This window comes from Malania oleifera, chromosome 5, assembly GCF_029873635.1.
Source record: "Malania oleifera isolate guangnan ecotype guangnan chromosome 5, ASM2987363v1, whole genome shotgun sequence".
Taxonomy (NCBI): Eukaryota; Viridiplantae; Streptophyta; class Magnoliopsida; order Santalales; family Ximeniaceae; genus Malania; species Malania oleifera.
This window is the reverse complement of record NC_080421.1, coordinates 52,248,124-52,268,480: the sequence shown is the minus strand read 5'-3', so window position 1 is coordinate 52,268,480 and position 20,357 is coordinate 52,248,124. Positions and strand designations below refer to the sequence as shown.

Here is a 20,357-nt window from a genome sequence, read left to right as displayed (position 1 = left end):
GTCCTCTCGTGTCTGCCCCTTGACCATTGGCTTACCAGCAACCATCCCCTCCTCAACCTCAATATGATAGATGACGATGCTAAAAGCCCTTAAGGGCATTGAGGCTGATCGTCAAATTGATCGGCAATTGCTCCATTCCCACTCCCAACCTATTGCCAAGCTAGAAGCCACCATGTGCCAACTAGCTACATCTTTGAGTATGAGAGATGAGGGTAAGTTGCCAAGTCAACCTCTAGTGAACCCTAAAGACCAATACGGGGTAGAATGTGAGCCAACTGCTGGACCTTCGAAGTATCATGAGCAAGCCCAGATTGTGACCATTCTTCAGAGTGGTAGGGAGGTAAATAATTGGGTTGGGAAGAAGTTAGACCAAGGAAAGGGTAGGGACGAAGATGAGGGAAGAGCCCAATGTTGAACCATGTAGTCCTCCTTCCTCCAATCCGGTAATTGATACTGAGACACCTACCCTCTACAATGATGGAGTACTTCCCCATTATGTTCCTACAGTGCCATACCCTGCAACCCTCCATGCACCCTCAAAATCTAAGAAGGAAACCAATGCTGAGTCCATTATGGACACATTTAGGCAAGTCAAGGTCAATATTCCTCTCTTAGATGCTATCAAACAAGTGACTGCGTATGCCAAGTTCTTCAAGGACTTGTGCATCCAAAAGTGCAAGTCGAGGGTGCACATGAACAAAGAGTCAGGGTGACCGAGCATGTATGCTCAATTCTTTGAGGTCACATTCCTCCAAAACTTAAAGACCCACCCCAGCGCTGTCACCATCTCATGTGTAATCGGCAATTACACTATCGATAGGTCTCCTTTAGATTTAGGAGCGAGTGTGAACCTACTTCCCTACTTGGTTTACAAACAATTCAATTTAAGAGAGCCGAAGCCCACCCCGGTCACATTGAGCTTCGCTGACCGATCAGTGAAAATGCCCCGAGGTGTGATAGAGAACTTCTTGGTCAAAGTCGAAGAGTTCTATTAACCTGTTTGACTTGGTTGGGTTGGCAGGTTCCATATCCAAGACAATGAAGTCAACAGGGTAATAGAACTCTTCGACTTTGACCAAGATGTCCTCTATCACACCTCGAGGCTTTTTCACTAATCGGTCAGCGAAGCTCAATGTGATCGAGGTGGGCTTCAGCTCTCCTAAATTGAATTGTCTGTAAACCGAGTAGGGAAGTAGGTTCACACTCGCTCCCAAATATTAAAATCTTGAGCTTAACAATATGACAGGAATTATATTAGAATTTGTTTCTTTTTCCTAAAATCTGAAGCACAAAGTGTAAGAACAAATCTACATAGTAGAATTGAAACGATAGAAATACAAGGCTGACCTTGAAGAGAGCGCAATGGTGGGATTGAGGAAAACGGATAAGAAAGAATAAGAAGGGTATTGTTTAGGCTTGGTGTGTTGGAGACTAGAAAAGGCATGAGGGTTATTGAGGGGAGCTTCTCCTTAAGAGGGGTGGAACTTTTGGCTTGGATACATGTATATACAACAAGTCTTTTTTTATAATAAAAAAACATATATTAAGAGCAAAAGAAGAGACAAACAGTAGAAGATAAGGAATCCATAAAGAAAATAAAAACAAAAATTAAAAACCACTCCAAACCAAAACTACCAACAATCAAAATCACTATTACCCTCCACCCAAGATCCTATAAAAGCCTAAACAAAACACTACCTAAGAAGATACAGCAGCATTTTTTAATTTAAAGTAGAGAGAGAACTATTTTGATTAGTAGGCTAAACATCAATTTGTAGCATTGGCTCCTGACCATACCATACACAATTTTATACATGCAACCCCCCCACCCCGCAACCCCCCCCCCCCCGGCGGCTCTTTAGATATTTAAGATCACAAAGGGGGCAGTTCCCCACTCAAATCAACATGAACCTGCAATTGTACAGCTAAAATTTAATTTTTGAATCAAGGTAACCAATCTATTGTTTCTAGGGTTCTTAGAGATTGATTATATTACAAATAGAAGTTTAGGATTAAGTTTTCCCCTCGTTTCCCTCACCCAAACAAAAATAAAAAAGAAATTCAAAGTGCAATCGAAGCACATACTTGTCTTACCACATGCCTCTTTTCATTACCCTACTCTTCCTCCAACTTCATCAAGTGATAGCAGATGTGTCAAAGAATGCAAATTCAGTCTAAAAAAGCAACTGAAACATTATGCAGAATAAATTCAAATTCCGTTATTATAAAGGAAAAAATTTTAAATTGTCTTTTTTAAAGTTATTTTCACCAGTTTATAATTTTGTAGTTTCGGGAGTCCCAATCTACTAATTACATACTTATTGGTGTTATTTTATATTATAGTTAAAAAAACAAAAAAGACATTTCATTAATGAAGGAAGAATGTAGTCAAAGTACAAAAAAGAGCATAAGAAAACCTCCTAAGATGAAAGGAAAACAAAAAAGGATAAAAGTACAACCAACACAACCATCCAGTCTTGCTATAGATCTGAAAAAGCACACCCTTTAAAGCAATATGTTGCAAAAGCCCAAAACAAGGCCATATACTAAATCCTATCCCAAAGCAAAGGCCAGGTAGCCAATAAATCCCCTCCACCAATTTTGGGCAAGTCATCTTTGTACAAAAATGCCAAACAACTCACCCCAAACCTTCCATGAAAAGAACAATACAAGAAAATATGAGAAACAGATTGTAGACGAGCTGATCCACTGCTACGCCTCCCAATACCTATGAAGGAAATAGCCAACAAATCCTCCACTGATTTTGGGCAAGACGGCTCTGTACAAAAATGCCAAACAACTCATTCCAAACCCTCCATTAAAACTCTTCTGATAACAACATATCTCCTTGCTTCCTTTTCCTCCAAAAACTTTAAAAAGCAAGCAACAAAAAAAAGCTTTCAAATAGTTGGGGCAAACCCAACACTCACCAAATAGACTAAAGAACTTGTGCCATAATCCCAGTAAATTTTAGGAGTCCTAGCTTACCCTAGTAGATAATTGTTGGGCTTAGAAATCAAGACTTAAGTACTGTAGGAGTTTCTAATTTTGAGGATGTTTGGGAGACTTCATATTTCAAAATCTTGGGTGATCTTTAAAATTTTTTTAATCCAGGTGCAGATTTGAATCTTATTTGGCAACTATTTTGGTTATAAGAATTTAAAGAAGGTTATTACTACTTGTCAAGGAAATTACCTATAGTCTACAAATAAGAGCTACTGAATCCACATGAATTTGGACTTGGTTTTGGCAATTTATTAGAATATTAGGGTTTAATTGTCAATGTAGATGGTGTGCATACGTTTCTCCCCCTCTCATTCTAGTTTCTCTTCCCCTATTCTACAGTTCTGCTTCCTCCTCCTTCTTCCTTGCTATCATGCATCAAGATGGCATGAGCATACTCCAGCACACCACTTTTAATACTTGCTTAACCAAATTGATTCCCATATTAACAGCCGATTACCTTTGCCAACACATTTCATTAGAATTGGAAAGCAAATAAAAAAAATAAAATATGAATATACAAGCATGATTTGTTTTCCAATATAGGAAAAACATGATTCCTCAAATCCCAAGTCATCTGCTCATAAATTATAGCACCATCAATCCTAGATGCAAAGGTTGCCTTTAAGTCCCGCAAAAAGGTGATATTTAATACTATTAGAGGATCCCTTAGTGCTTCCAGAGCCACCCTAGGTTTTATTTGAGAAACAAGAATCTCTGTAGTTTATTTTGACATCATAGCAAGTATATATAATAAGCACCTTTGAAATTTGCCTCAAAAATAAACTTTGACTTGCAGTGTAGATGGAAAAAGTCAAACTTTGTCTCGGCTTTTCTTTATCAATCAATTCCATAAATTTACTAACCAACATCATTGCCTCTCTCTCTCTCACACACACACAAATCATGATTGTTTATATTCTATATCTATATACATATCGTATATAATGAGGATTCCTGTTCATTTTTTATTTCCTAAAATAGTTAATAAATAGATATTGGTTGAATTGTAAAGCTACTGCAATATAATTCAACATAGAAAAATCTATTAGGTTAACTGGCCCATAACTACTTTTGACTATTCCATAAATAATTCATAACTACTAAGTTATAAATCTTTCTTTGGTGTATAATGTATATGCTTTAACATCCGACGATATCCCCAAAAAATTTCTAAAATTGCAAGCAAAAAATTGCTATTATTTGACCATATCTGCTCAACAACTTGCAATAATTCATTGTAAGATAGAAAGCAAATGTTAAAGACATAAAAATAAAAGAATTTAATTAAATTATAGAAACAAACAAAAGTTAAATGAAAATATTTAATTAATTTTTAAAAAATAAACGAAGACAAATAGCCAGACGTAGTGTTTCTCCAATGAGTATTTTATAAATAAATTACATGAAAATCTCCAAACAAAAATAAATTTCATGAAAAGTATTGACTGTCATGGTAAAAGCAGTCTAATTGCTATGAAGTCTCTTCCTTGATATCATATAAACAAAGAGGGCCATTAGCAGCATGCAAACAGTTATAAATTAATCAATATAAGCCAACGCAATATCCACAAACACCCATCTAGCAAGCATTCAAGCAACCAGCTGCTAAATTGACATCCAAATTGTCGAATTTACTTTGCAAAGTGATCAGATAAAGAAAGTTGACGCAGTGATCAAACATTCTAATTAAATCCATTAAAATAGTATGCAGTGAAGGATTAAATTAGTCACTTAATGTTGAGGTTGCACGGAAGAATTAATTAGTCAGCTAATTTTCCTCAATAAAATAACAGACACCAGATCCCAAACTGATCAATTTCAACCATAATGACAATAATAATATGATCATGAAGATGAACGTGATGGTGGAGGCAACATATGTAATTGAAATCTCATCCCGGGGGGGGGGGGGGAGAGAGAGAGAGAGAGAGAGAGAGAGAGTACGATGTCGTCGAGCTGGAGACAGAGGAGGTCGGACGATCGGCCAAAGCGGAGGACGAGGACCTTGTCGATGGTGTCTCTGATTAATTCGTCCACTTCCCTCTTCTTCGTCAGCGTCCTCAACACATAGCTCATCTCTCTCTCTCTCTCTCTAGGCGCTTCACCTTGCTTTTAAGAATGTTTTGATTTTGCCCCCAGGGCTGAGCTCAGTTGGCAAGGACGGACTCCGGGATTTCCTTTCACGAGGTGAGCCTAATCCTGGCATCCCGGGTTCGATTCCTGCAGCGGGCGCCTGAATTACTTCTCTATGGTGGGTGGGGCTCCTGCTACAGGGCGTGGGATTAGTCACATGCCGGTGCATGCGGACTGTAAAACGGACGTGCGTTGACGGCTGTGGACACCCGGCGTTACCCAAAAAAAAAAAAAAGAATGTTTTGATTTTGCCCCTAGGGCTGAGCTCAGTTGGCAAGGGCAGACTCCGGGATTTCCTTTCACGAGGTGAGCCTATTCCTGACATCCCGGGTTCGATTCCTGCAGCGGGTGCCTGAATTACTTCTCTGTGGTGGGTAGGGCTCCTGCTATAGGGCGTGGGATTAGTCACATGCCGGTGCGTGCGGACCGTAAAACGGACGCACGTTGACGGCTGTGGATACCCGGCGTTACCCAAAAAAAAAAAAAAAAGTTTTGATTTTAATTGAGCCTAGCTATATATTTTAAAAATTATTATTTTAGAATAGTTATAAGTAATTATGGAATATTTTAATTGTAACTTCTTGCTTATGTTTTTTTTTTTTTTTTTGGGTCGTGGGAATGATGCTGCTTTTTTTAATTTCAATTGAATAAATGTTAAATGTTTAACTTTAGGATTCATAAATATTTTTAATTTTAATATAGTATTATATTTTTCTCAGTTTCGAAAACAAATACTCTAATTTGTCTAATAGCAAACTCTAAAACTAAATTACTATATAAACCATGTATCTTTGATATATAAAATTTTTAATTGATTAAGAATTTTATGAATTTAAGTTGATCTATATTTCATCAACTCCAAGTACAATTCAACTATATAATTTTTAAATAGAATTCTATTTTTCCATCTTCAAAAATAATTATTTTAATTTGCTTCATAATTTCTAATGAATATTTCAAAAAAAAACTTCCTATAACTTCTCACAAAATTTTCAAAAATGCCACTATAACTATTTATGAATATTTCAAAAATATCCCAATATGACTAATTATTCGAAAATAATTTTTTAAATATATTTATTTATATTGTGTTGCTTTGGAAACCAAGTGTTGAAATTTTATTGGTAGTACAATATAAAATAAGAGGTGAGAGCTAGCAACGTGTTATTTTGACCTTGCTTTCAATAATCCATACCACCCCCCCGAGCCCCAATATTAGGCGAAAAATCCATACCCAAAAGATTATTTCATTGAACCCTAAGCTCATCTAAAACAATAAGTTCAAGGTTTCTTCTTTAAGAACTGAAAACACCCATAATTTTTAGATTCATCATCTTTATGCTTCTCCTTCAAGAATGCAAAACACCCATAGGCCACAATTTTCAAATCCACCACTATATTCTTCCCATCATCAAGAACTAGCTCAACATATTCCTAATTTGGCATTACTTTATCTTTTGATAAATGTTTCTGCAATCACCACTTTTTGAGCGACTCCCCCCATCCGTCTCCAATGATATTTGTCGCCACCGCCATGACGGCCACCCTTCTCCACCATTGATGAATTGTGTGCAAAAACAACATCTATGTGTTAAAGATCTAGGAACAATAATCACACACACAAGAAAAATAAGCATACAAAATAAGAACACCAGATTTACATGGTTCAATCTAATCTAACATACGTCCACGGAGCATACCGAATATACTATAACCTATGAGAAAAATAAGAGGAGAAGACACACACTCAACTCAACTCTTCTCACACTTTTCTCTCTCTCACCTTCAGCACTCTCACACTCCTTGCTCACTCACTTCACTATATTCACATTCACGTACAATTGCTTCATTATATAGCTATATTGAATGGATAGGAAAGGAATGGAGTAATTGGGATATTTAATGGGTTATTTTAGCATGCGAGCATTATCATTCCAGCGCATGAAAGGTGGCTCCTCTGTGACTCATTTTCATCTGTAACTCATTCTCTTTAAGGCCATTTAATTTTTCGTTTCCATTTAATTCGTTTCGATTTTCTCCGTTTCCATTTCAACTTAACAATCTCCCACTTGGAGACAGAGATACTATCTCAATCAATATATAGATAATGATGTGCTCAAATCTGTCTTCAAGCATGAAGACTAACTGAAGTTGAGCACAACTTCAACTTCTCTGTAGTCACCACCTTTGTCAACATTTCTGCTAGATTCCTGCTACCTTGGATTTTTTCCAATGTCAACACTTCATCCTCTAATAGAGATCTGACTAAATGATAACGTAATCCAATGTGTTTGGTTTTGGAATGAAATGCAGAATTCTTTGCCAGATGTATCGCACTTAGACTGTTGTTGTACAAAACATTTCTTTCCTGATTTATTTCGAGCTCTGTTAACAAACGTTGAAGCCAAATCATCTCTTTACTGGCTTCTGTCACTACTACATACTCAGCTTTTGTAGTGGATAAAATAACAATCTTTTGTATCTATGACATCCAACTAACAGTCGTTGTGCCAACAGTGAACACAAATACGATAGTGCTTCTGCAATAATCAATTTCACCTGCAAAATCAGCATAAACATATCCTCAAATTATCAAATCTCCTTTGCTGAAACATAGGCACTTATCAATAGTGCCACGTAGATATCTCAAAATCCACTTCACTGCTTCCCAGTGAGTCTTCTCTGGATTTGACATAAACCTGCTAATAGCTCCCACTGCTTGACTAATGTCTGGTCTAGTACCAACCATGACGTACATGAGACTTCCAATGGCTGAGGCATAAGATACCTTAGCCATGAAGCCATTCTCTTCATCTGTCTATGAAGCTTGATCCTTGGAGAGATTAAAGTGACCAGCCAATGGCGTATTTATTGTCTTGGTGGTGCTCATGTTGAATCTCTATAAAACAGAACTAATATACTCCGACTGAGATAATCGCAACATTCCCTGTTACTTATCCCTAGAGATCCACATCCCAAGTATCTGCTTGGCTTAACCAAAGTCCTTCATGTCAAACTTCTTTGACATTTGCTGCTTCAATTTCCTGATTTCTCCTATATCTGCTCCTCTAACTATCATGTCATCGACATATAGCAATAGTATGATATAGCTAGAATGATACCTTTTGAAGTAACAATAGTGGTCGACATTGCACTTCCGAAAACCTTTTCTGCGTATAAAGCTGTCAAATTTTCTGTACCATTGCCTGGGAGCTTGTTTAAGACAATACAAGCTCTTCTTCTATATGCACACAAGCTCCTCTTTACCTTTTATTGAAAATCCTTTTGGTTGGTGCATGTAAATCTCCTCATCAAGATCACTGTGAAGAAATGTTGTCTTCACATCCAACTACTCGAGATGTAGGCCCTCTAAGGCAACAATGCTCAAGACTGATCTAATGGTTGTTAACTTCACAACCGGTACGAAAATGTCAGTGTGAATTCTAGTGTTATCCCAAGAGGGGGTGAATTGGGTATTTTTAAAATTAAGTCCTTCAAATTCTAATTTTGAAAACTATCAATTACAAACTTGCAAGCTAGTTAACAACTAACTCAATGTTTCACAATTAATCAATTTAATGTCATGCCTCGAACCCACAGGTGGGTCCCAGGTGTGAATATCGTAACCTAACATGTCTCTCTATCAATAAAACATACATGATACAATACTGAATGAGGGTACGACCCGGTGGGGTATACGTAAACCCTATGCCTATACATATACATGTCCATACTCATCCAATATGCAGCGGAAAATGTTCTTCCTATACATACATCAAACCATACCAGAGTCTACATAGAACTAGGATATACGTTCCCAAAATTACCGTATATGCTCCGGGTGTCTACAAAACCCAATACTAACAACCCGGTTACAAAAATCGTACCTATGCTGGTACTAAATGTAGCTAAACGACACCCCTGCTTCCTGACGCTAGAGTGCTAGTTTCGACTACCTGAAGGAACTGAAAACATTTTGTATATTCGAGGTGAGATGCCTCTTAGTAAGGAAGAAAGTAGGTTATATCAGTGTGTGGCATACGAGTGTTATTTCAGCGTAAAACATAACACCATACAATACGATACGATATAGTTCCATACAGTTCAATACATTTCAATATAGTTCCAATATTTTTCACAATCCAGTTCTAGTACATACGATACCCAAACATATGGTCAGTGTCGTCACACTCAAGCACCCGATACCCTGCAATACCAAAGCCTCACAGCGATACCATTGCCAGTACGGTGTAGCTCACAACTATTGGTAACCAAATGTAAAGAACATGCAATATTTCACACCCTCAAATATAGAGTCAAACACTCTCGCCCATGGTAATTAGCCGAGACATGGCGTTAGCGAACGGTAATTAGCCACCACTAGCTGATTCAACGTACGGTAATTAGCCGCCACTAGCTGATTTCACAAAACCTAGAACAATTTTGGAACTCATGTCCCTATACTCATCAGCATACGGTAATTAGCCGCCACCAGCTATTTTACAAAACCCTGGAACATTTTACATACAACAGTTCATTCCACACTTATTTGGTATACAACAAAATCATATCGTTTTTAGTTCAAGAATATAGTTTAATGCAAATATGGGTGCGGTCATCTAAATACTACAGTCTTAATACAACATAAGATTTCCCAAAAAAAGATAGAGATGATACCCGAAACTCCCAAATTTTTCCAAAAACTGTAACCCGAAAATCCTACATTTTCACCCCATAGATTTCCCCAAATAAGTAGCCAAAACATACAGACAATCGTAAACTACAGGTCTACAGATCCCAATTTTAAAAATAAACTGATATAAACAGAATCCCCTTACTTTAACTCGAAAACCAAAACACGAACTCTACGACTCCTAAACAGCAAACCAAGTTCCCAAAACCTATAAATCATGGTACAATACATATTTACAATTCCATTCTGCACAGATCTACCAAAATAGAAATGAAAATCGAGTCTTACCTCGATTTTGGGTCAAAACCCGAACACCCTCAAAACGAAGATTTGTTCCACAAATCACAAAGAGAATCCTTCCCTGATCCTCACAGTAACGTCAAATTGTCAATTCTAATGATGAACAACGAAGAAATCTAGAGAAAGAGAGTGTTCCCGCTGGTTCTAGAGAGAGAGAGGGAGAGTTTTGGCTTTCTTAGCCAAGAAACAATGAAATAGGATATTTATAGAGCTTTTGACTTGGCCAACCTCGTCAACGAGATGGCGACTTTGTCGATTAATCATCCATACATTTTGTCAACGAACCGGCTACTTCAGTGACGAACTCTATTTCAATATTAACAATGCATTCAGTATCTCTTCATCGACGAGACTCTGAATTTGGTGACGAAGTGCATGAGGGCCTTCGTCAACGAGGACCATGGATTTGTTGACAAAGCCTGCAAAATTTACCTTTTCATCCTTTTGTTATTTATTCAACTTACATACCTCGGGTCGTGTTCTTACAACCTATCCTCCTTATAAAAATTTCATCCTTGAAATTTGTAATCTCTCACTTACCAACTCACTACCTACCTAAACGCATACCTGACTCCAGGAAGAGCCAGCAACCACCCACATAGCAGCCCCATCCCATATACATACATACCCTCACTTATAGCGGAGGAATACTGTGGTTCCATACATACGCGGTCTCGGCACAATATTACAAAACTCTCCTAAAGACTAACCATACAATACTACGATGATAACAGAGTATTACATACATACATACCCATATTGACCCTGCTATCAAAACCACTACTCAGAACAACTGCGGATATTTCTAGCGTATTTCCTTCTCTAATTCCTAAGAAGCCTCCTCAATCGCGTGATTCCGCCACAGTACCTTCACTAACGTATTTCCTTAATACGCAACTTCTAAACTTTACGGTCCATAATTTGAATGGGTATTTCTTTGTACACCAAAGCATCCCCAATCTCTAAGGATTCGTAACTAATCACGTGCGACGAATCCGACACGTACCTCCTTAATATGGATATGTAAAACACATCATGGATCCTTGAGAGCGCTGGGGGTAGCACAATCTTGTAGGCTATAGGACCCACTCATTCCAGTACCTTGAATGGTTTGAGATACCTCAGGCTCAGCTTGCCCTTCTTCCCGAATCTCATCACCCCTTTCATTGGAGTGATTCTCAAAAATATCTTACCCCCAACCTCGAATTCCAACTCACGGTGGCGAACATCCGCATAACTCTTTTGCCGACTCTGAGCCGATTTAATCCTATCTTGGATCAAACCCACCTTCTTAAACGTCTGCTGCATGAGTTCAGGTCCTAAAACCTGATGTTCACCAACCTCATCCAATATAGAAGAGACTGACACCTTCAACTATACATAGCCTCGAACGGTGCCATCCCGATACTAGCCTAGAAGCTATTGTTATAGGCAAACTCCACCAATGGTAGAAACTGAATCCAACTACCATTGAAGTCTAATACACAAGCCCGTAACATATCCTCCAAGTATCGTCCTCTCTAACTGTCCATCGGTCTGGGGGTGGAATGTTGTACTAAAAGTAAGCTTTGTCCCCAGTGCTTCCTGCAAGCTCTTCCAGAATCAAGAAGTTAATGTCGAGTCTCGATCTGAAATAATGGACATTGGTACCCCGTGCATTCTGACTATCTTCTACACATACAAATCTGCTAGCCTACTCAAAGAGTGGCTAACCTTCATCGGTACAAAGTGAGCAGATTTGGTCAATCTGTCCACGATTACCTAGATGGCATTCTTCCCGTGTAGTACTGGTGGTAACTCGGTGACAAAATCCATGGAGATGTGCTCCCATTTCCACTCTAGAATAGCTAAAGGCTGTAACAGCCCTGCCAGCCTCTAATGTTCAGCCTTTACCCATTGACACATCAAACATTGCTCCACAAATCGAGCAATCTTCTGTCTCATGCCACTCCACCAAAAGGATTCGCACAAATCCCGATACATCTTCATACTACCCAAATGTATCGTATACAAAGAACGATATGCCTCCTCCTGAATCGTCCTCTTTATCCCCTCGTCGTTTGGAACACACAGCCTGGTCCCAAATCTCAGCACACCTTCCTTAGAGATGTTAAAGTCTGCAGCCAACCCTTGCTGCACTTTTTCTTCTATCCTGACTAACTCCGCATCATTAGCCTGCACAGCTTTAATTCTCTCAAATAATGTCGGCTAGATCACCAAGCTAGCAATGAAAGCCTCATGATTACCACCCATCAACTCCATGCCAAGAATTTCCAGATCCCGTATGATATGATGTTGGCCTACTACTGCAAATAATGTCGCATGCTCTGACTTCCAACTCAACGCATCAGCTACCATATTAGCTTTTCCCTAGTGATAGCCAATCGTGCAATCGTAGTCCTTGATCAGTTTGAGCCACCTCCTCTACCTCATGTTCAACTCCTTCTGTGTGAAAAAGTATTTGAGGCTCTTGTGGTCCGTGAAGATCTCACATTGTACACTGTACAAGTAGTGTCTCCAGATCTTTAACGCATATACTACTGCTACCAACTCCAGATCATGCGTGGAGTAATTCTTCTAGTACTCCTTAAGTTGCCGAGAAGCATAAGCAATTACCTTACCCTGTTGCATCAGCACACATCCCAACCCCTTCAGTGATGTGTCATTGTAAATCACGTAACCACCATCCCCAGATGGAATGGTTAAAATCGGACCAGTGACCAGTCGGTGTTTCAACTCTTGGAAACACTACTCACACTCATCGTTCCAAACAAATTTCACACCCTTCCTCATCAACCGTGTTAGAGGACCAGATAACTTAGAAAATCCCTCCACAAACCACTGGTAATACCCAGCCAGTCCTAGAAAACTCCGAACATCCTGCACACTCTTCGGTTTCACCTAGTCAACCACTGCTTCTATCTTACCAGGATCAATTGAGATGCCACCCTTCGACACGACATGGCCTAGAAACGCGACCTCATTCAGCTAGAACTCACATTTTTTCAACTTAGCATACAACTTCTTTTCCCATAGTACCTAGAGTACTAGCCTTAGATGGTTTTCGTGCTCTTCCGAACTCCTAGAGTATACCAAAATGTCGTCGATGAACACTACTACAAACTAATCCAAGTATTCATGGAAAACCCTGTTCATTAAGTCCATAAAAACCACTAGAGGGTTAGTCAACCTAAAAGGCATGACTAAGAACTCGTAGTGGTCGTATTTGGATCGAAAAGTAGTTTTTGAAACGTCCTCAGTCCTAACTTTCACCTGATGATACCCTGACGTAAATCGATCTTCGAAAAGACATGTGTTCCCTGCAGCTGGTCAAATAGATCTTTTATACAAGGCAATGAGTATCGATTCTTCACTGTTACCTTATTAATCTCACGATAATCAATGCACATTCGCATTGATCTGTCCTTCTTCTTCACGAACAATACTGGAGCTCCCCAGGGCGAAACACTAGGTCTAATAAAGCCCTTATCCAGTAGTTCCTACAACTGCTCCTTCAACTTCTGAAGTTCTGCTGGAGCCATTCAGTATGGAGTTTTAGAAATTGGTGCCTTACCTGGTAGCAGATTAATAGCGGACTTCACCTCACGATCAGGAGGTAAACCAGGTAAGTCTTCCGGGATTACATCCGGAAATTCATTAACCACTCGAATATCTTCAAGTTTCAAATCATCCCGAGGTGGTTCCTTCACACAAGCTACGTACCCTTGACAACCCTCTAAGAGTAACCTTCTGGCCTTTACAGCCGATAGAATCTGTGGTGTCGAACGCACACACGATTCCATGAACTTATACTCCTGCTCCTCAGTAGATCTGAACACTACTACTTTCCTACGACAATTAATCACCACATAACTAGAGAATAACCAATCCATCCCCAATATGACGTCAAATCCACACATGTCGTACACTACTAAGTTCCCTGGTAGTAGTCTTCCCTGAATAACCACTGGGCAGTTTCCTAAAATTTTACTACAAATCATTACACTCCTAGTCAGTGTAGCCACAGACAACCACTCATCCATTACTTGAGTTTCAACCCCACACAGTTTCACAAAGCTAGCAAATATAAAGGAATGGGTTGCTCCCGAATCAAATAAATCAATAGCTCTATTCGAAAGTAATAACATGGTACATATCACCACGTTCCCACCATGTTCTGCATCTACTAGAGTAAAGGAGTACACCCTCATCGGAGCTGTGTTTGCCTGGTAGTTCCCCCGAGTCACTTCCACGGTTTTGGCTATATGCAAGCATTTCACTCCTCTATGCCTGACAGTTTCAAGACGTGTGCCCTAATCTGCCACAGTTGTAGCAATTACCCCAGAACAGTGGGCATTCACCATCGTGCCATTTACGGCACCTTGCGCAGAGGATGGATCCCCCTGAGAACTCTATCGCTCGGTATTCTATTGATACCCCGAATTATAGTTCTTCTTCTTCTTCCATTGTCCCTGTCAAGGACAATGGAAGAAGACTAGAAGATACTGGGCTCTTTCTCTGTTCTTGTACCACCTCATCTCCCTAGAGATCGGTCTTAACTATGGTGGCTTTATCCACCAGGACAGAAAACTCTCGGATCTGCAACATCCCCACAAGTTTGTGGATGTCCTTCCTCAGACCCTTCTCGAATATCCGAGCCTTCTCATACTCGTTTAGGACCAAGAACGGCACAAAATGAGATAACTCGATATATTTGGAAGCATACCTTTGCACCGTCAAGGTTCCCTACGTCAGGCTTAAGAACTCATCGGCCTTCGCGTCATGAGTGGAAGCCGGGAAGTATCTCTCGAAAAATACCTCCTTAAAGCGGCTCCATGTCATATCAGATGGACCGGCTCTCTGCTTCTCAAGCAGACTCATAGTCGTCGACCATCTTTCCTCTTCTCCTGCCAGCTAGAAGGTAGAATAGAGAACCTTCTGCTGATCAGTGTAGTGTAGAACCTCCAATATCTTCTCGATCTTCTACACCCAATTCTTTGCCACAATCGAATCGAGTCCTCTCGTAAATGTCAAAGGGTGCATATGGGTGAACCTCTTTATAGTACAACTCGTAGTAGTAGGAGAATGCTCACGTCTCCTAACACTACGCCTGATTTCCCACAAAACTTGCCTCGTCAACCCTCGAGGTACAAAAGGAGACTCATCACTCGCAGTCCCCTCAGAACAACTATCCAAGTTGTTATCCTTGGGCTCCATTCTAAAGGTAAGATAGGAATTGGTTAGAATTCCTACATCGTACATAGTTAACACAATCATTGAAAACTAATCATGTCAACTACTATTCTAACGGGTCCAGGTCTGTCATATCACACCGACACCGACTTGAAACCATCAATGGTTTGCCGTGATTTTATTGAAATCGCCATTTTTGGAAAAACACAAAACACCGCCAACGAGTCCCCATCTAGCAAAAAAACAACCCTCGACCTACTCTACCCATTCACGACCTCCTATACTCTGGTATGTACACATAGTTACGCCTAACCAAGTCTACAAGACCTAACAACCTGGTTAGCTCGGATACCAAGCTGTCACGCCCTGAACCCGCAAGTGGGTCCTAGGTGTGAATATCGTAACGTAACCTGTCTCTGTATCAATTAAACATACATGATACAATACTGAATGAGGGTATGACCTTGTGGGGTATACGTAAACACTATGGCCATACACATACATGTCCATACTTATCGAATATGCAGTGAAAAATGTTCTTCCAATATATACATCAAACCATACCAGAGTCTATACAGAACTAGGATATATGTTCCCAAAATTACAGTATATGCTCCGAGTATCTACAAAACCCAATACTGACAACCCGGTTACAAAACTCGTACCTACACAGGTACTAAATGTAGCTAAACGACACCCCTGCTTCCCAACGCTAGAGTGCTAGTTTTGACTACTTGAAGGAACTGAAAACATTTGTATATTCGGGGTGAGACGCTTCTCAGTAAGAAAGAAAGTAGGTTATATCAGTGTGTGACATACAAGTGTTAATTTCAGCGTAAAACATAACACCATACAATACGTTACGATACAGTTCCATATAGTTTAATACATTTCAATACAGTTCTAGTATTTTTCACAATCCAATTCTGGTACATACGATACCCAAACATATGGTTAGTGTCGTCACACTCAAGCACCCGATACCCTACGATAACCAAAGCCTCACAGCGATACCATTTCTAGTACGGTATAGCTCACACCTATCGGTGACCAACCGTAAAGAACAAGCAATATTTCACACCCTCAGATATAAAGTCAGACACTCTCTCCCACTGTAATTAGCCGAGACATGGCGTTAGCGTATGGTAATTAGCCGCCGCTAGCTGATTTCACAAAACCTAGAACAATTTTGGAACTCATGTCCCTATACTCATCAACATACGGTAATTAGCCGCCATTAGCTGTTTTATAAAACCCTGGAACATTTTACATATAACAGTTCATTCCACACTTATTTGGTATACAGCAAAATCATATCGTTTTTAGTTCAAGAATACAGTTTAATGCAAATATGCGTACGATCATCTCAATGCTACAGTTTTAATACAACATAAGATTTCCCAAAAAAGATAGAGATGATACCTGAAACTCCCAAATTTTCCTGAAAACTGTAACCCGAAAAACCCGCATTTTCACGCGATAGATTTCCCCAAATAAGTAGCCAAAACATACATACAATCATAAACTACAGGTTTACAGATCCCAATTTTAAAAATAAACTGATATAAACAGAATCCCTTTACCTTAACTCGAAAACCAAAACACAAACTCTACGGCTCCTAAATAGGGAACTAAGTTCCCAAAACCTATAAATCACAGTACAGTAGATACATACAATTCCATTCTACATAGATCTATTGAAATAGAAATGAAAACCGAGTCTTACCTCGATTTTAGGTCAAAACCCAAACATTCTCAAAACGAAGATCCGTTCCACAAATCACAAAGAGAATCTTTCCCTGATCCTCGCAGTAATGACAGATTGTCAATTCTAATGACGAATAACGAAGAAATCTAGAGAAAAAGAGTGTTCCTGCTGGTTCTAGAGAGAGAGAGAGGGAGAGTTTTGGCTTTCTTAGCCAAGAAGCAATGAAATAGGATATTTATAGAGCCTTTGACTCGGCCAACCTCGTCAACGAGATGGCGACTTCATCAACGAATCATCCATACATTTTGTCGATGAACCGGCTACTTCAGTGACAAACCCTATTTCAATATTAACAACGTGTTCGATATCTCTTCATTGACGAGACTCTGAATTTTGGGGAGGAAGTGCATGAGGGCCTTCGTCGATGAGGACCATGGATTCGTCAACGATGCCTACAAAATTTACCTTTTTACCCTTTTGTTATATATTCAACTTACATACCTCGGGTTGGGTTCTTACATTTAATGTGTATCTTTATCAAGCATACAATTTTACCCAATTACTCACAAATGTACCAAGTGTTCAATACATACACAATAAGCAGATAAATTCAATGCAAGCAGAAATTAAAAAGAGTTATGAGAAGAGAGATGCAAACTTGATTTTTACGAGGTTCAGCCTACCCCAGCCTACGTCCTCATCTTGAGCAACCCACTCAAATATTCAACTAAAATTCTGCTCCTTTAATTGTGACGGAGCTTCCCTCATAATTTGCTGCTTACAAGAGGCGTAGCTTCCTCCTCAACCCCGGTTCACAGTCCAAATCGTGAATACAAAATAATTAATTCAATTTCTACAAAAGTCAAAATGCTTCTAACCAAACTAGTGAGTACAATAGAATTCCTAGTAAATAATCATATGATAAAGGATGAAACTAAATATGTATGTAATGATAAGATTGTTATATGAGTAATGTGATGCTTCACAAATCTACCCTTTAATCAATATCTTCAAAAAATAATTTTCATAAATAAATGTTTTGGAGAACTTAGGGTTTGATTTTAGAGTACTTTATGCAAGAATATAAAATAAGGTCCTTTTAAAAATAATCTTGAATAGTACACAGATCTATGTTCTTGCTATCAAATAATTTGTAAAATTAAATCTTTGAATAAAAATATGACTTTGAATATTACAAAGATTTAAAGAAAATATTTAAAAGATATTCCTCAAGAATATGTATTTAGAAGCTCTAAGAATTTTCAATCAAATAGTTTTTGAAATAACCAAATATCAAATCTTTGAATGAAAGTAAAAACTTGAATATCACAAATATTCAACCTTTAGCAAAGTCCTTTCTCAAATAAATTTTTCAAGTAATAACACAAGGATTTTTCTTCCCAATAAAAATAGTAGATATATGAGTATGAGAGATGAAAAATCTTTGAGATATATATATATATATATATATATTGAAACCACAAACCAATCATTTATCAAACCTCAATCACAAGATGAAATCCCTTTAAAAAACTGAGATGATTTTCCCAAGAGTATGAATGCAGTAGAGTGTTAGCAAAATCTTTGGAATGGAGGCACACTTAGCACAAGATAACAAGATTAGTCTCTCTAAAGTGTTTCTTCTTATGACTTTAGGGTTTAGGGTATGTTTAAATAGTGTTCTCACTATCAAATTAAATCCTGGCCGTTGGATTATTTAAAAATAAAGGTTTTCGTCTGTATTTGCGTTGAGAATGTCATTTTATGCTGCGACCTTCATCGATGAATGGGTACGTTCGTTGACGAATGTACAACACTTGTTCGTCAATGAGGTCATGAGTTCATCGACGAGAGCACTGTCTGAACTTTTTGGGCTCTCGGTATTTTTTCGTTAACGAGAAAAAAATTGTTCATCGCTGAGTGGCCTTCTTGCGTTCATCGGCGAGGCCATGGGGTTCATCAACAAGACCTCTAAAATTTGCCTCTAAAAAGTCATTCAACCTAGAACTAATGTAAATGAATCTTTCATGAAATGCATGAGTCCTAAGGTCAGTCTAGGGAATGTTTGAGCTTCGAAGTATATCATATGACATGTGTAAATACATTCAATTCTAAATACCCATTCCCATTGAAGATCTTGAACTTGAAGTTTACTTCTTCATCCTTTTATTCTTCTAGTTCCATGGATTGAGCCAAGTGATATGTACTTTAGGTTCCTCGTGGCTTTCATATTAAGCTTACTGTTCATGTATTCTAATCATGATCCTATTCACAAACTCAATTGCATAGGTCAAATACCAAGTGATTTGTCATTATCAAAATAGGATTGGACTTATAAAGTCAATAGTTAGTGTAGTCAATTCCTTCCTTCTGCTCGAAGTCTTTGACTACCAATTGGGCTTTGTACCTCCTGGATCCGTCATGCTCCTCTTTGATCCTGCACACCCACTTGTTGTGAAGAGCCTTCTTATTTTTGGGCAACGTAGCTAGTTCCCACGTTTTGTTGGAGTTAAGGGACTTCATCTCGTCTTTCATTGCAAGCTCCCACTTGCTCGAATCTCCCGTCTAGCATGCTTCATCATAGCATTCAGGTTTTCCTCCATCTATAAAAAGTGAATAATTCATATACGTCTTATGTGGTACATGCTACTGAGAAGATCTCCTAAGCTCTGGAGCTAGAGTAGGAGACGGTGGTGCGATAATATGCTCCACAGGTCCTCTTCCTGAGGAATCTCAGCATTTTTCTATTGTGTCTCCTCTACCTAAGGATTCTCGGGGTTTCGTTGTTGTGCCCCGACACCTTCTAGGACATTATCCAAGTCTACATAGGTTGTTTCATTTTGAACTGATTCTGCGGGTTCTGTTGGTTCTGTTGTGTGTTTTTCTTTGTACATCACCTTTTCATTAAAGATCATATCTCTGCTTCTGATCACTTTCTTGTTTTCATCATCCCAAATGTGATACCCATACTTATCTTCATCGTAATCGATGAAGGTGCATTTTCGGGACTTTGGATCAAGCTTGTTTCTGAAATGATCATTAACACATATGCTACATAACCAAAAACTTTCAAATGTGAAAGTCTCACCTCTTTTCCATTCCATACCTCTTCTAGTAGATTGTTGTCCAATGGTATTAATGGACTCATGTTAATCAAGTATGTTGTTGTATTGATTGCTTCTGCCCAGAACTTCTTTGTTAAGCCTAACTGCATACGCATGCTTCTAGCTTTTTCAGTTAATGTTCGGTTCATCCGCTTAGTTACACCATTGTGCTAAAGCGTGCCTAGCACAGTTCTTTCCATCCTGATACCATGCTCATAGC

The 20,357-nt window shown here is 38.8% G+C and overlaps 1 protein-coding gene across 1 annotated transcript in view; it reads right to left on the bottom strand.

Annotated features, from left to right (window-relative positions):
- The window catches only part of LOC131155210 (uncharacterized), a 90,873-nt gene that overhangs the window by 39,357 nt on the left and 31,159 nt on the right, over nt 1–20,357 (bottom strand). The window contains exon 2 of the mRNA XM_058108186.1: nt 4,951–5,100. Within this exon, the coding sequence (XP_057964169.1) occupies nt 4,951–5,082 (132 nt within the window). The 5' untranslated portion in view covers nt 5,083–5,100. The remainder of the gene's footprint in view (nt 1–4,950; nt 5,101–20,357) is intronic.